A 17,929-nucleotide genomic window follows, 5' to 3' on the forward strand; every position below is an offset into this window, starting at 1 on the left:
AGAGAAGGGGCTCTCTGAGGCACCCGGAGCCCTTTGGGCTCACCTTGCCTCACACCAGGAAGCTGACAGCTCTGCCTTGCCCCCCTCCCCAGACCTAACCCATCAGCCTACCCAGTATCCCCTGAGACCAGATGAGGATGAGCCTCCTTAAGAAGGTGGGCTGGCTACTGGGCAGGATCCGCCCTATTCCTGGGCTGCTTCTTCGGCTCCTCACTCAGAATGATCGGCTGTGGCATTTTGTCTCAATTCTTTTCTAGCCCTTAGTCGTTGAATGGGCATTGCCCCAAACCAGCTGAGTCTTAACTGAACTTCAAAGATTCTAGGGGAGAGAATAAGGCTGACAACATCACCCTTGTGCTGCCCCTGGCTCTCCGAGAACAAGGACGAGCAACAACACCCTGTAGCCACAGGTCCTGATGGCATCCCACCCTGATTTGTACCAGATTCCAGCTGGGAAACTGGATGCTTTTGTGGCTCAGAATCTCCAACCAGATGTGGAGTGGAAGGAAGAGGTTGAGAATGTCTTTAAGAGGATCGAGGGGTTCCTGAGAGCCCAGTGCTTCCACACCCAGATCTTCTTGGATCGAGAGGTTAGGGTGAAGAAGGTGGTCAAGGTGAGAAGAGCAAGGAAGTTCTGGGGAGTGGCCCTTCACCTGTTCTCCATCCAGTGTGGGTAGAGGTCAGAGGTTAGGTAGCCAGCTGGACTGCCTGAGAACCCAGGGATATCCCAGAGGCTGCCCTTGGTAGGGGAGTGGGGGAGAGGGGGAAGAGGGGAGAGGAAGGAAACCTGTAGCAGGAGAAATCATTGCAAGTCAGAGGATAGGGATTCCAATGCTGCCTCTGGCATGGGCTATCTGGATGGCTGTGGGCAAGTGATTTCACCTCCCTGTCCTCACTTTCTCCCTTAGTAAGATGAGGGAATTGGACTATTTGGTGTCTGAGGTTCCTTCCATCTCTAAATCTAGTACACTTCATAAAGAAAGGATGATCTGAGGTTCCCAGATCTCCAAATGAAATAATATTTATGAAGTGCCTAGAACATAGTAGGTACTTAATAAATGCTTATTCTCTCCCCTATTCCATTTTCTCTAATGGGATATACCCAAGTCTCTAGCTTTTGCCAATGTCCCGGCGACTATCCTGGGCCCCTCCCTGATTCCTCAGTCCCCTGACTCTTAATAACTGGAGGCCAAAATCCTTGTGGGAGGTGGCAGTGTGAGGAGAGCCCCAGGCTGTCCCCGCCAGGGCTGGGAGGTGATAGTGTGGGCAGCACCATGAAGTGTTGTGGTCAGAGTTGGGAGACAGCATTTTGAGGATTTCTGCTGACTGGCGTTGGGACATGGCAGTTCCCAAGACCACCCAGTAGCAGGCGGGAGGAGGACTGAGTGCTGGAGTAATCCGAAATGAAGAAGTAACTTAAAACTCCCAATAAGGGAGAATTCTCCACTCCACTCAAGTTGGCCCATTCTGCTTTGGAATTACAGAACTCTACATGTAGATTTAGAAAGGATCTCTGAGCCCAACCAGTCTAATCCCTTTATTTTCTAGATAATAAACTGGGACGTCAAAAGGTCCAGTGACTTGCCCAAGGTCACACAACTTGATCTAAATATTAAAATGTTCAGGGGTGGTCTGAAGTCAAAGGCTCCCAAATTGGACAAGCAGAAGCTTTCTATTTCTCCTAATTGTAGGCATTTACTGAAAATCAGCATGGAGGGTTGCCTTTACCTAGCCCCCAACTTCTCTTAAGACTGAGGTAGTTCAAAAAGTGTCTTATATAGTTCATTCATTCAACACTTATTAAGTACCTACTAAGTACCAGACACTGTGCTAGGTGTTAAGGATACAAAGAAAAATAAAACAATCCCTGCCCTCAAGAAACTTACATTCTATTGATGGGGAAACAGGAATTTTAAACAGAATTAAACAAAAAATTAAATGCAACATATGTATAAACTGGGTGATGGAGTCCAAGGAGTCTGTCCACAAATGCTCCACCTCCGAGCCCCCAGAGATTTCTCTCTTGGGTCAAGGGCCGCTCAAGGTTAACGTTGCTTGGGCTGATAATGCACCTGGTCTGTCCTTGGCAGGGAGGCTCTGTCGGGAAAGGGACAACCCTAAACCATGGCTCTGATGTGGACCTGGTCATCTTCCTGAGCTGTTTCTCCAGCTTCCAAGAGCAAATCAAGCTCCGAGGTCACATCGTCACACATATGGAGGAGAGGCTCACCAGGTGTCGTGAGAGCCTGGCCTTCGACATTCAGAGAATTACTGTGAGACAGTCACGGCGTCCAGGCGCAACTCCTCCTCGATTCCTGTCCTTCTACATCCAGGCGAGGAGGATGAGTGAGCCTATTAAAGTGAATGTGCTGCCAGCCTTCGATGCCCTGGGTAAGGGAAGAGCGGTGTCTCCCACGGGGCATGAGGCAACAGTGCCAGGCTGGAGAGAAGAGGTCTGGAGGGCAGTGCTCAAAAGCCTCTTAAGCAAGGTCCAATTAAGCCTCTTATTAACTAGGCACTGGGCTAAGTGCCGGAGACACAAAGAAAGTTCCTGCCCTCAAGGAACTCACAGGCTAATGGGGGACACAACATATAAAGTCACCATAAATCAAATCCAGCTCCAGACATTTACTAGCTGTGTGACCCTGGACAAGTTACTTAACTCTGCCTCAGTTTCCTCTTCAGTAAAACAAGCTGGAGAAGGAAATGGCAAATCACTCCAGTATCTTTGCCAAGAAAACCCCAAATGAGGTCACAAAGAGTTGGACACAACTGAATAAAACTAGAAAAAAAAATAACTGGGAAAATGGTAGTGTCCTGGATGGAAATAATGGTGATGGTTACGATAATAATAGGTAGCACTTTTATACATATATATGTATATATATATATATATATGTATGTATGTGTATGTATGTATATATATACACATGTATAATCTAATATATATGTAATATATATATATGTATCACCTCAAGGTTTACATATGTTATTTCATTTGGACAAATATAAAGAAGTTAAGGAGACAGATGAGTTTGGAGAGTGGAAGAGTAGATGATGAGCTCCATTTTACGAAAGTTGAATGGCCCCCTACTGGGTGGGCATCTTGTAGGGAGACATGTTGTTCAGGTACGGGTGGAACTCAAGGGTGGACTAGAGCCAGCTGGATCCCACTCTGGAGAGTCAATTGTTAAATTTTCAGGGTGAGCATTTATGCCTTGGAAATCTCAAGCTACAAATCAAGGTTCGATTTATTGTTTTGTAGCTTGTCTAGACTTGAAAAAGTGATGGATAAAATGTTAATGATAACATTTCCATGTTACTCACATGAAATTAACATAGATTAGCATGATAATAACATTATAATAATAAGTTATAGAGGAAATGTTGAAAGTGTATCAGGCATCATTTTTTTTTCAGAGAACCAGTTGTTAAACATTTATTAGCTCACTCCTGGTGGGAATAGATGGCATTTGAGGTCTCTTCCCCCTCTGAGATTGTGATTCTGAGTATCTGGGGGGTGGGCATTGGGGAGTCCAAACCCCCAGGTAATGCCAGCCCAACTTTCCAAGAGAAGGAATCCTCCAACTTTTCTCCAGAGAGATCTTCCTGTCCCCACATTCAGGATTTGCTCTGTGTCCCCTCCCTACAGGAAATCTTGCCCCAAATGAGAGGCCACCTTCAGAGGTCTATGAAAATCTAATAAAGAGTGGAAGCAAGGCTGGCGAGTTCTCTTCGTCCTTCACTGAATTGCAGAGGAATTTTTTCAAGCACAGGCCAGCCAAGGTGAAGATCCTCCTTCGGCTGGTGAAGCATTGGTATCTGAAGGTGAGCCCCATGGTAGAAGAAAGGTGGGCGGGGGGGGGGGTCCTCACTGCCAGGGGTCAGAGAGGTCAAATGAACAAGGGATAATCTAAAAAGAGGATGGGACACACCCATAGTATTCCTTTGGAAAGATTGGAGTCAGAGGATCTGGGTTCTGATCCTGCCCCTGCTCCTAACTGCCTATGTGACCTTGGATAAGCTCTTCTCTGGACCTCAGTTTCCTTCTCTACAAAATATGAGGGTCAGACTAGATGTCCTCTAAGGTCCTTTCCAGTTGTAAATCTGGGCTTCTATGAAATGTACATGCGGATAAGCAGAATTCTGGGTAGGGTTGTTACATCACCACAGCCCCTATCTCCCAGAAGAGGTCTAGATAGCTGCTCTTGAGTTGTATCCACAGGACCCTCTATGGTCTCAGCAGGACCCCCTGCTTGCCCACTGCTGACCTCTCTGATGACCCATGAGACAACCCTAAGCTCTTAGAGTATGACCCATGGTAAGACAGGGGCCTCCCAATGAGGAGGCCTCTACCAACCTCTACCAGTAAAGAACAGGACCTATCCTATGACTTAGTCTTAGAGTTACCTGGGGTCCCCAGAGGGTAAGTGAAGAAGATGAAATTTAACTGGTCTTCCTGACTGAGAGGCCCAGACTCCACCCACTAGGTCATTTTAACTTTCTGACTCAAATCCCTATGACTAGGAAAAATACGATGTAAGTATGTGATAGGTCACCATTTCTCAGGGCCATATTGTTGGAAAGTCAGCATGAAAACTCTATAGCATACCCTCCTTGGTTTGAGGAAGACCCAAGTTCAAAGCTCCAACCTTCATGGGCACAGCTTACAAGCTGTGTGACCCTGGCCAAGTCATCTAACTTCTACAGGTCTCAGCTTCATCTTTAAAATAGGGCTAGGAAGAGAACCTACCTCACAGAAATTTTGTGAGTCTCAAAGAAAACAATGTTTGTTAAGAGCTTTGTAAACTTTGAAGATATAAATGAATATCAGTTGTTTGTTTTAATAGAGATAGAAGGGACCTTAGAGATCGTTTAGCCTACCTCTCATTTTAGGGATAAGAAAAAAGTCCACAGAGGAAAAGAGACTGGCCCAGAAGGACCCAGACTAAATAAGCACCAGGATAGCAAAATGTCCTGAGCAGAGATGTGAAGTCAGACAGACCGACAGATGGATAGATAGATAGATAGATAGATAGATAGATAGATAGATAGATAGATGAATGAATGGATAGATGGATGGATAGATGGAGAGGGAGGTGAGAAATGGAGATGGATGGATGGATAGATAGATAGATAGATAGATAGATAGATAGATAGATAGATAGATAGATAGATGGATGGATGAGTGCATAGACAGACAGACAGACAGACAGATAGATATATAGATAGATAGACAGACAAAAAGATAATGGACAAATAGATATATAGATATATATTACATAAATGTATGTATTATACATACATACACATTTCAGTAGGTAGGTGGTACATGCGATAGAGCACCAGATCTGGAGTCAGGAAGACCTGAGTTTAAATCCAGCCTCAGACACCAGCTATGTGACCTTAGGCACCTCTCTCAGCCTCAGTTTCCTCATCTGTAAAATGGGAATAAAAAATAGCACCTACCTCCCAGAGTTGTTGTGAGGATCAAGTAAGATGATATTGGTAAAGTGCTTGGCACCTAGTGATGCCTCTTCCCTTCTCTCCCCTCTTTCTATCTATTATAAAGAGATAGATAAAATATTTATTAAATGCTTATAATGTGCTGGATACTATGCTAAGCAGAAATGGGGCTAATACTGGACTAATTTGCAGTGAGTCTCTGTTTCTGGCTTCTTCCTGGACTCGAAGTCCCTGGAACCAACAGGGTGACCCATTGGAATGGCTTACTAAGGTCTTGAGATCCTATCTTGACACCGTCCTTAATTCCTCCTTCAAAGAATGGTATGTAGGCCCTTAGAAAGGTTAACAGGGATCACAAAAGAACCTGTCAGACTTACTCAGGACCAGGTCATTCTAGGCTCACCCCACTTCTTTTTTGACAGAGTTATTGTACTGGTAAATCAAAGGAATAATTACAACTAGCTAGCAGCTTTCAAAGATTATGACATTTGGTCTGCACAACAAGCCTAGGAGGTAGGTGTTATAATTATCGTCATCTACGCTTACGAAAACTGAAGCAAACAGAGGCTATCTTAACACTTAAACTGAAGCAGATAGAGATCAGTTAGTCATTCAATAAACCTTCCACGTGTCAGGAACTGTACTAAGCTCTGCAGACACAAAGAAAGGTTAGACAATCCCTGCTCTCAAGGAGCTCGGTCTAATGGGGGATACAATATGCAAGCAACTATGTACAACAAGCTATGTATAGGATAAATTGGAGTTAGTCAACAGAGAGAAGGCACTAAAACTAAAAGGGACCAGGGAAAGGCTTCCTATAGAGTGTGGGCTTTTAACTGGGACTGGAAGGAAGCCAGGAGACAGAGATGATGAGGAAGAAGGGCATTCTGAGTATGAGGGACAGCCAGAGAAAATGCCCAGTCAAGAGATGGAGTGTCTTGTTTGAGGAACAGCCAGGAGGCCAGTGTCACCAGATCTTAGAGAACCCTGGGGATAGGATTTGGGGCAGGGGAAGGAAGAAGATGAGAAAGGGAAAAGAGGAAGTGTGAAGTAAGGTGGAAGGAGACTGGAAAGGTAGGAGGGGGCAGGTTATGAAGGACTTTGAATGACAAATAGAGGACTTTGTATATGCTGCAGACTAGAGTTTATTGAGTTGGGGTGGGGTGGGTGACATGATCAGACCTGCACTTCATCACTTTAGTAACTGAATGGAGGATGGACTGAAACGAAGAGAGCCTTGAGGCAGGCAGATGCCTCAGCAGCTATTTCAATAGTCCAGGTGTAAGGTGATGAAGGTGTGCACCAGGGTAGGGGCGGTGTCAGAGGAGAGAAGATGACATATTCGAGAGATGCTGCAGAGGTCAAATCAACCAGAGATGCTGCAGAGGTGAAATTGATGAGAGATGTTGCAGAGGTGAAATTGACAGGCCTTGGAACCATATTGGATTTGGAGGTTGAGAGAAAGTTGAAGCATCCAGGATGACACCTAGGTTGTGAGCCTGAGGGATTGGGAGGACAGTCATAGAGAAGGTGGGAGGGGGGAAGGGTTTAGGGGGAAAGATAATGAGTTCCATTTTTGGATATAGAGATGGCAATTAATTCCATGGGAGATGATGAGGTTACCAAGTAAAGTAGTAGTAGTATAGAAGAGGGTCCAGGACAGAGCCCTGAAGGACATGTACAAGGCTTTGATCTGGAGAAAGATCTAACAAAGGAAACAGAAAAAGTGGTAAGGCAGGTAGGAGGAGAACCAAAAGGAAGGGTGCCCTGAAAACCTAGAAAGAAGAGAGTATTTAGCAGGAGAGAATGATAAACAGGATCAAAGGCTGCAGAGAGGTCAAGGAGAATGAGGATTGAGAAAAAGGCTACTGAATTTGCCACCTAAGAAATCATTGGTGACTTTGGAGAGAGCCATTGAAGTGGCAATATGAGGTCAGAAGCCAGATTGCAGAGAGTTGAGGACTTGGCCAGGGTCCCACAGTTAGTAAGTGTCTGAGGATGAATTTGAACCCTCCTCTTACTCCCTTTGTGACCTTGGGTAAGTCACTTTGGGTTTCCTCCACCTGTTGCATCATCTATAAAGTGAGTGGATTGGACTAGGTGGTCTCTGAGGTCCCTTCCAGCTTAGGATTCTAGGATCCATGATCCTATCCTGCAAGTTCAGCGTGTCAGTGGTATGACACAGCATCCATCAAAATCTAAACTCATCCTAGGATGTATTGAGACAGGGTCTACAACAAGGGAGGAGGCACTTCTGCTGCAGTCTTCCCTGGTCCAATCATGTCTGAAGCACAATTCCAAACATGATACTGTAGGAAAGTCAAGTTGTGGCTTGCCCAAAAGAGGTTTACCAAGATTATGAGAAGACCTGAGACCATGCCACATGGGCACTGGTTGAAAGAATGAAGAATAGTTAACCTGAAGAAAGAAGAAGGATCAGAGAGACACCAGAGCTATCCTCAAGTATCTGAAAGGCTACCCTGTGGAAGACCCTTATTTAGAACCAAAAGCAATGCAGGAGGGAAGGTATAGAGATGCCATCTTGAAGTCAGGGGAACCTTCCTGTCAATGAGAGCTGTGCCAAAGTGGAACAGATTCAAGGGAGATCTTTAAGCAGAGACGGGATGACCCTTTGTCAGGAATACCAGGGAAGACAACCTTGACCAGGTATGAATTGAATTCACTCCATGGCCTCTTGGATCCCTCCCAACTCTTAGTTCTTGAGATGCTGGCTCCATAGAACAGTCCACATGAGAAGTAGGATACCTCACCCAAGGATGCCCAGCTGGACTAAAACTTTTCCTTTTTATTGAAATTTTTACTCTTTCCAGAGCAGAGGCAGCTTTTCCTAAGCCCAACCTCACTTCCTGCTGGCCAAATCTTTGGGCCCATGCCAGATAATTTAGTACATTGTCAGTTAAAGGGTACAGAGATTAGAGTGCTGGACCTGGAATCTGGAAGACCTGAGTTCAAATGCTGCTTCAAACACACACTAGCTGTGTGATCCTGGACAAATCAACTCAAACTTTATCAGCCTCAATTTTCTCAGTGGTGAAATGGGGGTGATAATAACATTTATTTCATAGGGTTGACCCTTTGTCAGGGATACTAGAGAGTCTAGGAAGAGTTAATATTTGTCAAGTGCCTTGTAAACTTTAAAACTACTGGCATTCCGGCCAATGAATGAAATCAAAAAATAAATAAACACAAGCATTTAAGGTGACCTTGTAAACCCTAGAAACTGAGTGGCATTGAAAACCTTGATGCTAGGAGTTCTTTTGGGGTTTTGGCCCAGGTTCACTAGCTCAGAATCATCTTCATTTTCTGACTTTTTCTCACTCCACACATCCAATCAGTTGCCAAGTCTTGTTTCCATCTCTACAGCGTCCCTTATCATTATACCCTTCTCTCTACTCACACAGGCACTCCACTAATTCAGGCCTTTATCACCTCTCACCTGGATTATTCCAATAGCTCTCTATTGATCCCCCTATCTCTAGGCTGTCCCCTCCCAGCTCCATTCTACACACAGCTGTCAAAGTGATAGGTCAAGCCATGACTACCCTGAGCTCAATGATATCTCCAATCTACCTTTCCAACCATATTATACATTACTCACTTTCCCATATTCTACTGTCCAACCAAATGGGCCTTCTTGCCATTCCATAATATGACACTCCATCTCTAATCTCTATGCCTTTGCATAGACTGTGCCCCATGCCTGGACTACACTCTCTGTTCACCTCTGCCTGTTAAAATCTCCTTCAAGGCTCAATTCAAACACCATCACCTAGCTGCTAGTGTTGCTATCCCTAAAATTAACTGGTATTTACTAGGAATCTAAAATCCATGTAAATGTTGTCTCCTCTACTAGAATGTAACCTCCTTGGTGGCAGAGGCTGTTTTCATTTTTACCTTGCCATCCCTGGGACCTAGCACAGTGCCTGGCTTCAAGAAAGTGTTAGTTCTTGATATTTTTTCATTCATTAATAAATGTGTGTTGGCTGAATGATTGATTGACTGTAACTCATGAAGGATGGTCTTGCTCTTTTTTTTCATAGAAAGTGAAAGCTAAGTACCCCCGAACCTTTCTGCCCCCCAAATATGCCCTGGAACTGCTGACCATTTATGCTTGGGAGACCGGAACTCAGAAAGCCGAGAACTTCAACACTGAAGAAGGCTTCGTGACTGTGATGGAGCTGCTCCGGGATTATGAAAACATATGCATCTATTGGACCACAAATTACAACTTTGAAAACACCATCATTCGAGACTTTGTGAAACAGAAACTAAAGAAAAATAGGTGCCCTACTCCTTTCTCCCTGCCTCTGTTCTCTTGGGGAGTGGGGACATGAGAAGGAAGGGGAGGGGGTGCTTCTTTTCTCATGGGGAAGGAGTGAGATTGGGGAACCATACAGGAGATGAGTAGGTGAAGGCTTTCGTAAAGTGAAAAGGGAAAATGGGGCTGACATGGGTAGGAATGAATTACTTATATCAAGGATATCCCTGCCCTCCCCCGCCTCCAACAAATCCAGCTGCCTCTGTCCCCCGGAACATGAGGCTTGGAGAAGACCTCTTTAGTTTTCTGCAAGATGGGTATCATCTCCCATAATAGTAATAATGGCACCTACTTCTCAGGGTTGTGGTGAGGATGAAATGGCATAATGTTCTAAAGAACTCAGCACATAGTAGGCGCTTAACCGCTTATTCAGTTCCCCTTCACTTCTCCCACCCTCTAGTTCTCAATCTCTTACCCCAAAGGGAAGCATCTGAATGCTCCCAGGTCAGGGAGGTGGGGGGGCGGTGAATGTGGGCTTCTGGAAGGGCCGAGGTTAGATGAACTCTGAAGTGCCAAAGACTCTATGGCATGAGATATAGGGAGAGCCCACCAGTGCAGTCCTGGAATGGTGCTTGCTTCTCTTTCAAAGAGAACTGAAGAGAGCTCAGGTTGGGAGGGACCTCAGCAGCCATCCAAGGTAATCGTTACCCCCAAAGGAATCCCCACCTTGACATTCCTAACAAGACGTCATCCAGCCTTGGCTTAAAGAGTTACATTAAGGGGAAATGCAGCAGTCTTCATTCAGGGAGCCCCTTCCATTCTGGAAAAACTGAAATCTCTCTCTCTCCCTCTTCCTCCTTCTTTCATTCTCTCTCCTCTTCTCTCTCTCTCATTTTTTCACTTTCTCTCATTTTCATTTTCTGTCCTCTCTCTGTCTCTCCTCTCTCCCCCCTCTCTTTCATTTTTCTTGTTCTCTCTCCTGTCCTCTCTCATTTTCTCATTCTCATTTTCTGTCTTCTCCTCCTCTCTTATTTTCTCTCCTCTCCTTCTTTTCTTTCTTTCTCTCTCTCCTTCTTTCTCTTGCTTTCTCTCTCCTCTCTCTCTCTCTCTCTCTCTCTCTCTCTATGTCTGTCTCTGTCCCTCTCTGTCTCTCTTCATCTCTCTCTATCCCTTTCTCTTTCTTTCTCTCTCTTCTCTCTCTGTCCCTCTCTGTCTTTCTCCATCTCTCTCTGTCTCTCTCCTTTTCTCTCTATTTCTCTCTTTCTCTCTATTTCTCCCTTTCTCTCTCTCCTTTTCTCTCTCTCTATTTCTCTCTCTATTTCTCTCTCTATTTCTCTCTCTCTCTTTCTCTCTCTCTCCTTCCCTCCCTCCCTCCCTCTTTCTCTCTCTCTCCTTCCCTCCCTCTCTCTCTCTTTCTCTCTCTCTCTTCTCTCTCCCCCCCTTCTTCTGCTAGAGCCAAGTACAATAAGTTAGATTGCTCTTCCACATGACGGAGTTAACCTCCTCAATTCCTTCAAACAGTGCTTATAACCTGGCCTCCAGTGCTTTCTTCTCCTCAGGCCATACTGAAAATGAGGCCAAGAAAATGAGTAAGTGTGTGAGGCTAGATCTGAACTGGAGTCTTCCTGACTCTAGGCACAGCACTCTTTCCAGCTCACCAGTTCATTGTCCATGGAACAAGGATCCTACCGGTTCTGCTTGTTCCCATGGGACAGAACTGGAAGCAGTGGAATGAACTTGCAAAGCAACAGGTTTAAGCTCCATGCGAAAGAAGTGAGAGGGCTAAATGATAAGGCAGAGCCCCATCCTGATCCTACCTTTCTGTTCCAGACCCATTCTCTTGGACCCAGCGGACCCTACCAACAACGTGGGAGAGGGAAAGAGATGGGATGTGGTGGCCCAGGAGGCTGCCCACTGCCTGAAGCAGGACTGCTGCTATAATAAGAATGATGAAGAAATCCAAAGCTGGGATGTCCAGGTACAGGCCTCACTGCCCATGGCTGGACCTCCTCACCCCCTCCACCTCCAGCCTGTGCCTCTCCCCCTCAAACATCCCCAGGGTCCTGGGGACCCTCCTAAGGAAGAATTTGAACAGGATCACCTATTTGATCACCTCTGTGGCCCAGATGGACAGCATGGAGTGGGCTCGGTAGGACAAAGAATCTGGCAGAGAGATCAGGGTCAGAATTTGAACTTGGGTCCTCTGAATCCAGAGCCAGAGTTCTTTCCATTACATTGTGCTGACTCTCCAACAATAATCCTGGTAACAGCCCCTGGCCTGCCTTCCCCTCAGGATGGAGAGTCAGCTAGGATCCTAGAATTACTGGATATCATGAAGGGAGGGCAATCCCATAAGCAGGAATTCCAGCATGTGGGGCAAATGCAGTGGAGGGTACTGGGTCGATTTTGCTGTTACTCTTCAGCTTCCAATTGGGTTGGTAGAGGTGACCAGGCCCAGAGGTGGAGATAGGCCAGCTACCCTCTTTGGGAAGAGTCACTCTGGGTGACTGTGTGAAAAGGCCAAGGAGACACCAGTGGCATCAAGACCCTGGGATGGGAGTGGGGAGGGGGGTATGCATAGTGATAGCCTGGGACTGGGTGAAGGAGCAGAGAAAGGGAAGGGATTATACCAAGAGATGCACATACCACCCCCCGCCAAATGTCAACACTTAGGCAAATGCCAGAGAGGCAATATGGTGGAATATAGTCAAGAGGACCAGGGTTTGACTGCTCCCCCTACCATGTACTACCCTAATCAGTTCCTAATCTTCTCTGAACCTTAGTTTATCTATCTGTGAAATGTCACTGATGATAATAATGCCTGCAGCACCTGCCTCCTAGGTCTGATGTGAGCCTCTAGTGAGACTGGGTTCATAAAGTGCATTGTAAATATCTGAGCATTCTCTATAGACATCAGGTATCTGTATCTACCACCCTAACAACTGAAGCCTAAAGCGTGGTAAGAATTTAACCATGGCAAAGGCAAGTTTCAAACTCCACTCCTCTGGATCTTCTAATTCCAGTCCCAGAGATCTTCCCATTCCCACTGATGCGGATAGAAACACACTCATCTAAGTACTAAACACTCTGAAAGTATAAGGAATTGTTAGATGGCAGCTTGGTGGCACAGTGGATAGGGCATTGGATTTGGAATTAAGAAGATCTGGGTTCAAATCCAGCCTCAGACACTTGCTAGTTGTGTGATCCCAAAGTTGATTAACCACTGTCTGCCTCGGTTTCCTCAACTGTAAAATGGATTTAATAATAGCACCTACTTTTGTTGTGAGGATCAAATGAGATATTTATAAACAGCTCAGCAGAGTGCTTAGCACATAGTAGGGGCTATATAAATGCTAATTGTTGTGTTGTTGTTAGATATGTAACCAGTTGCTGTCACTATAAGGCTGTCACTAGGAATAAATAGTGTGTTTGGTTTGGTAAACCAACAAATGCTCCTGCAGAGGGTGGTGGTGTTTTCTGGGGCAGTGGACACATCTGCCCACCAAGAGCCATTGATGTCCTTTGGAAGTGGTTTGGGGAGTCTATTCCTTTTAGGGGTCCAGATGCCATCACCTCATCACTTTTATCTCCCTCCTTTCCAGGGAGCCAGAAATATTCAGGTGGTCCTGAGACAGTCTAACTGGAAAGACTGGAGGCTCTGGGTGAACCCCTACGACCCAAGCTGGAAGATGAAAGAGGAAATCAGACAGTACCGAGTACTCACAGGTCAGCTACGTCTGTCCTTCCAGGATCCAAGTGGTGAAAGGCGGCTCCTCAGAGGGAGTGACACATTAGCCCAACATGGGATCTTCTACCGAATTGTTGTCTACCTACTGGAAACCTTCAGACCTGAGATCCAGATCTTTGTTAAGGGTCCTGACAACCACACCAACGTTTTCGCTGCTGACCCTGATAACTACATCCAGGACTTGAAGGAGAAGATTGAAGAGGCAAGGGGACTCCCAGCAAAGTCCCAGCTCCTAGAGTTCCAAGGTCAAAGACTTCATGATTACAAGAGCCTCAGAGATTATGGAATCCAGGACAGTGACACCATCATCATGAGTAAACGCTGACCTCCAAAGAACTGAGAGAAATGATTATTTCCCTCATATTAATAATCAATTATTGAATCAGCACCACGATTTTTTACTTCCTGATTTCCTTATTTAGAAACCAGAAACCTGTAGGTTGTTCAGTTGCTGAAGGACATCATTGATGGATGAGATTGCCCAAATCCCCATCCCTAAGATACAGGCTTTTCAATCTTGTGTGGGAATCTCCACTCAACTAGAAAGCCTTACAAAGGATTTAATCTAAGGCAAATTTCAACCCATTGTGTTCCAATGGCAGGCTCAGGTGGAGGGGTAGATCCTTTGTCTAGATTGCCCGAGACTGGGGGTGGTCTGGGAGCAAGAATGGTCAAAGTCATGTCCCCCACCCCCTCGTCAGCATAGGTGCACCTCTTATTAATTGTTAACCAATCAGAGTTGATTGTTGCCTGTCAAGAACAGCCACTCTTCCAAGGACATATAAGCACTGAGAGGCCTGCATGAATGGTCTTTTAGCTTCAAGAGTGCCACTGACACCCTTTTATTAATTATCCACTAGCAATAATTAATAAAAATGATTAATTACCCAGAAGCTATGTCTCTGTGAAAAATACATCACAGAACACTGCCGCTTCAGAACAAGAAGAAGACCTGGGTAACTCCAATGAATCCCAGAGATGGTTGTAGAGAAGGAAGCAAGTCATCTTCCCACTATTATTCCAATAATAATGATTATCAGATTATTAACTATTATCAATAATAACCATTATTGATAAGTTATTAATAAGTTAATAATATTTTAATAATTATTCTAATACTATTTTATTATTCCAATAACAACCAGAGAAAACTTTATTCAATTGTGGAAATTGGGAGAAAACCTTATTGTGTTGTTTGAACCTAACCCTGTGTATCTGGGAAGCTGGACCATCTCTACTAGTTGCTTAGAGACCCTTAACTGAGGACCTAGGTTATGCTGATCAGAAACCCAGTCAGATCCAAAGATCAATGCAAGGAGTTTTCTCACAATTATATATCTCAAGCAATTCATATGCCTTATCTGAAAACTAGACCTGCTCTGGTTAAACAGTACTGTTTCAACATTGCTTTGATTGAATACAGATATTTGGGGCAATGGAACATGTCTTACTCTGATGTCAGAGAATTGTACCTGTTCTCTCTCCCCCTCACAACTTGGAAAATCCTTAATCTTTCCTCCAATTACTAGTCAGACTAACTAATTTTCTATCCTGGTTAATTATTTTATTTTAATTAATTGTTCTTATTTGATTAATTGTTTTTAATGCATAAAAATCTGTCTCCCCCTGTACTGGGAGTCCAGTGCCAAAGCTGAGGAAGGTTACTGGTCCTGATTTGTTATGCAAGTGACATTCGTTGCTTAATAAATCAATATGCTCAGAAGCTTAAATGTTTGTTTCCTCAGTCATTTTATCTTTCACCCATCACACAGATAGACAGATATAGATAAATAGATAGATGATAGATAGAAAGACAAATAGAGGCAGACAAGATAGAGACAGAAATGGATGGAGAGTTGGATAGATAGATTATAGGACCAGACAGACAAACAGATGGATAGGTAGATAGATAGATGGACAGACCAGATAGATAGATAGATAGATAGATAGATAGATAGATAGATAGATAGACAGATAGACAGACAGATAGATGGATAGACAGACAGACAGAAAGATGGACGGATGGATGGATGGATGGATAGATAGATAGATAGACAGATAAATGGATAGATGGACAGATGGACAGATGGACAGATAGATGGACAGGCATATAGATCGATAGATAGATAGATAGATAGATAGATAGATAGATAGATAGATAGACAGAGATAGACAGATAGATAGACAGATGGATGAATGGACAAACAGACAGATGGATGACGGATGGATGGATAGATGGATAGATAGATGGATAGATAGATAGATAGATAAATAGATAGACAGACAGATGGACAGATAGATGGACAGACATATAGATAGATAGATAGAGCATTTATTAAACATTTATTATATTCCAGCCCCTGCTCTAAGCACTGAAAATACAAATACAAGCAAAAAGAAACACAGTACCTGCTTCAAGTAGCTTACATTCTAATGGATGAAGACAGCACATAGAAGCAGAAGGAGTAGAGGAGAGAAGGTACCCATAAAGGGGCAAAGCCAAGAGATCAGTGTAGGAGTGAGCATGGCTGGCCTGGGCACTTCCTCAAAATGGAGGCACTGAGAGAAATTCACTAAAGAAAGGAGTCAGAGGGTGGAGAAATATCCCAAGATGAGAAGGCTGAGAAGAGAAGGGTCACCAAGACCAGCCCCTTATTTTACAGATGAGAGAACCCAAACAGGGGAAGTAATTTGCCTAGGGTTACACTGGTAATTAATGTCTGCTACAAGTTTTGAACCCATGTGCCTTTGACTCCAAGTCAGTGCCAAATAACACTTCTTGGAAAAGGATCGTCATAGAATAATATCACAGGAAGGAAAGAATGGATGAGGTGGGGAGACAGAGGGATAGAGGATTATGTAACATATTCTGAGCTGGGCATGAGAAGGGTCAAACAAATGAGAGAGAGAGAGACACAGAGAGACAGAGAGAGAGAGCAATAAAAATAATCTCACGAAATTTGGGATTTGGGAAATCCTTAATCTTTCCTTCAATTAGAAATCAGATTATCTAATTTTCTATCCTGGTTAATTGTTTTCTTTTAATTAATTGTTCTTATTTGATTAAGTATTTTTAATGCATAAAAATCTGTCTCCCCCTGTATTGGGGGTCCAGGATAACCTGAGAGAAGGGAAATTAGATGGAGAAGAATAGGTTCAGATTAATTTAAACACGACAAAGATCAAATGTAGATTTTTAGAAGGATGAAAGTTTATAGGATGTGTGTGTGCAGATAGGTGGGTAAGTGCACTCATACAGTGTAGTTAATTGAAGAATAAGTACCACTGACAATTACATATAACAATTGGGAAATTGGATTAAATTCCCCAATAAAAAGAAATAGAGATGAAGAATGGATTTTTTAAGAAAAACACAATTTGCTGCACACCAGAAAGATTTTAAATTTACAGACACACAGAATGAAAATGAAAGAATAAAACAAAATCTGTCATGTTTTATGGGATTCCAAAAAAACTAGGAGTTGTACTTATTATCTCTGATAAGGTAATAATTAAAAGATACAAAATCAAGAGATATAAACAAAAAATTATGCTTAAAGGAACAATAGATGATAAAAAAACAGTAATTGATTTATATGTACCAACTGGCTTAACATATAAGCTTTTTTATAAAGTCAGGACCAGCTTTATTTCCAAAAACAATATTTCGTTGTTGTAGTCCTATAAGTTCTTGCCCGTATCTCCATAGATAGACTCCCATAGTTTATGGATTCTGTAGTTATTATCAATGGAATTTCTCTTTCTGTGTCTTCCTGCTGAGTTTTATTGGCATTATACAAAAATATTAATTATTTAAGTACATTTATTCTGCATGCCGCAACTTCATTGAAATTGTTTATCGTTCAGTTGTTTCCATTTACTCTCTAACATTTTTAAAGACACTGTCATCTGCAAAAAGAGACCTTTTTTTTCCTTATCTATGCTCATTCCCTCAATTTCTTTTTCTTGTCTTAGTGCCATAGCTAGTATTTCTAGCATTATGTTAAATGGAAGTGGTGATGACAGACTCCTTTGCTTCTCTCCTGATCTTATTTGAAAGGACTCTAGTATATTCCCATTTCATATAATTAATTCATTCCCCTTCCAGATCTATTCCTAATTTTTTGGACTTAAAAAACATGTGCCCACACTGAGTACCCTCAACCACTGCTGGTCCTCCACCTCACCCCTCCCCCACCTCACTGTGTTTTTAAAGCTCTTTTTGTGTTTTGTCTTCCCCCATTAGTGTGCGAGCTCCTGGAGGGCTTGCATCTGTATCCTAACACTTAGTGCACTGTCTGGCCTATGGAAAGCACTTTAAAAATGCTTTTTGCCTTGCTATATAATGCTGCCTCTTAGTTTTCTTCCTGATACATCCTTGATATATGTATTGCTGTAGTATGAGGGCAGAGTTTATAATTTCAAAGAGGATCATA

The 17,929-nt window shown here is 43.5% G+C and overlaps 1 protein-coding gene across 1 annotated transcript; it reads left to right on the top strand.

The window, feature by feature from the left end:
- Positions 1-212: 212 nt before the first annotated feature.
- On the top strand, positions 213-15,197 carry OASL (2'-5'-oligoadenylate synthetase like). The gene is made up of 6 exons (XM_036742409.1): positions 213-614; positions 2,091-2,391; positions 3,653-3,828; positions 9,528-9,769; positions 11,576-11,723; positions 13,348-15,197. Exons 1-6 carry the CDS (start codon positions 417-419, stop codon positions 13,816-13,818), a joined length of 1,536 nt encoding a protein of 511 aa, XP_036598304.1. The 5' UTR covers positions 213-416; the 3' UTR covers positions 13,819-15,197.
- Positions 15,198-17,929: the final 2,732 nt, after the last annotated feature.

Source organism: Trichosurus vulpecula, chromosome 1 (genome assembly GCF_011100635.1).
Source record: "Trichosurus vulpecula isolate mTriVul1 chromosome 1, mTriVul1.pri, whole genome shotgun sequence".
Classification (NCBI taxonomy): Eukaryota; Metazoa; Chordata; class Mammalia; order Diprotodontia; family Phalangeridae; genus Trichosurus; species Trichosurus vulpecula.

Coding starts and splice junctions, on each gene's coding strand:
- OASL (XM_036742409.1), top strand. CDS start 417: ATGGCATCCCACCCTGATTTGTACCAGATTCCAGCTGGGAAACTGGAT. Junction 2,392..3,652: donor GCCAGCCTTCGATGCCCTGG/GTAAGGGAAGAG, acceptor CCCTCCCTACAG/GAAATCTTGCCCCAAATGAG. Junction 3,829..9,527: donor TGAAGCATTGGTATCTGAAG/GTGAGCCCCATG, acceptor TTTTTTTCATAG/AAAGTGAAAGCTAAGTACCC.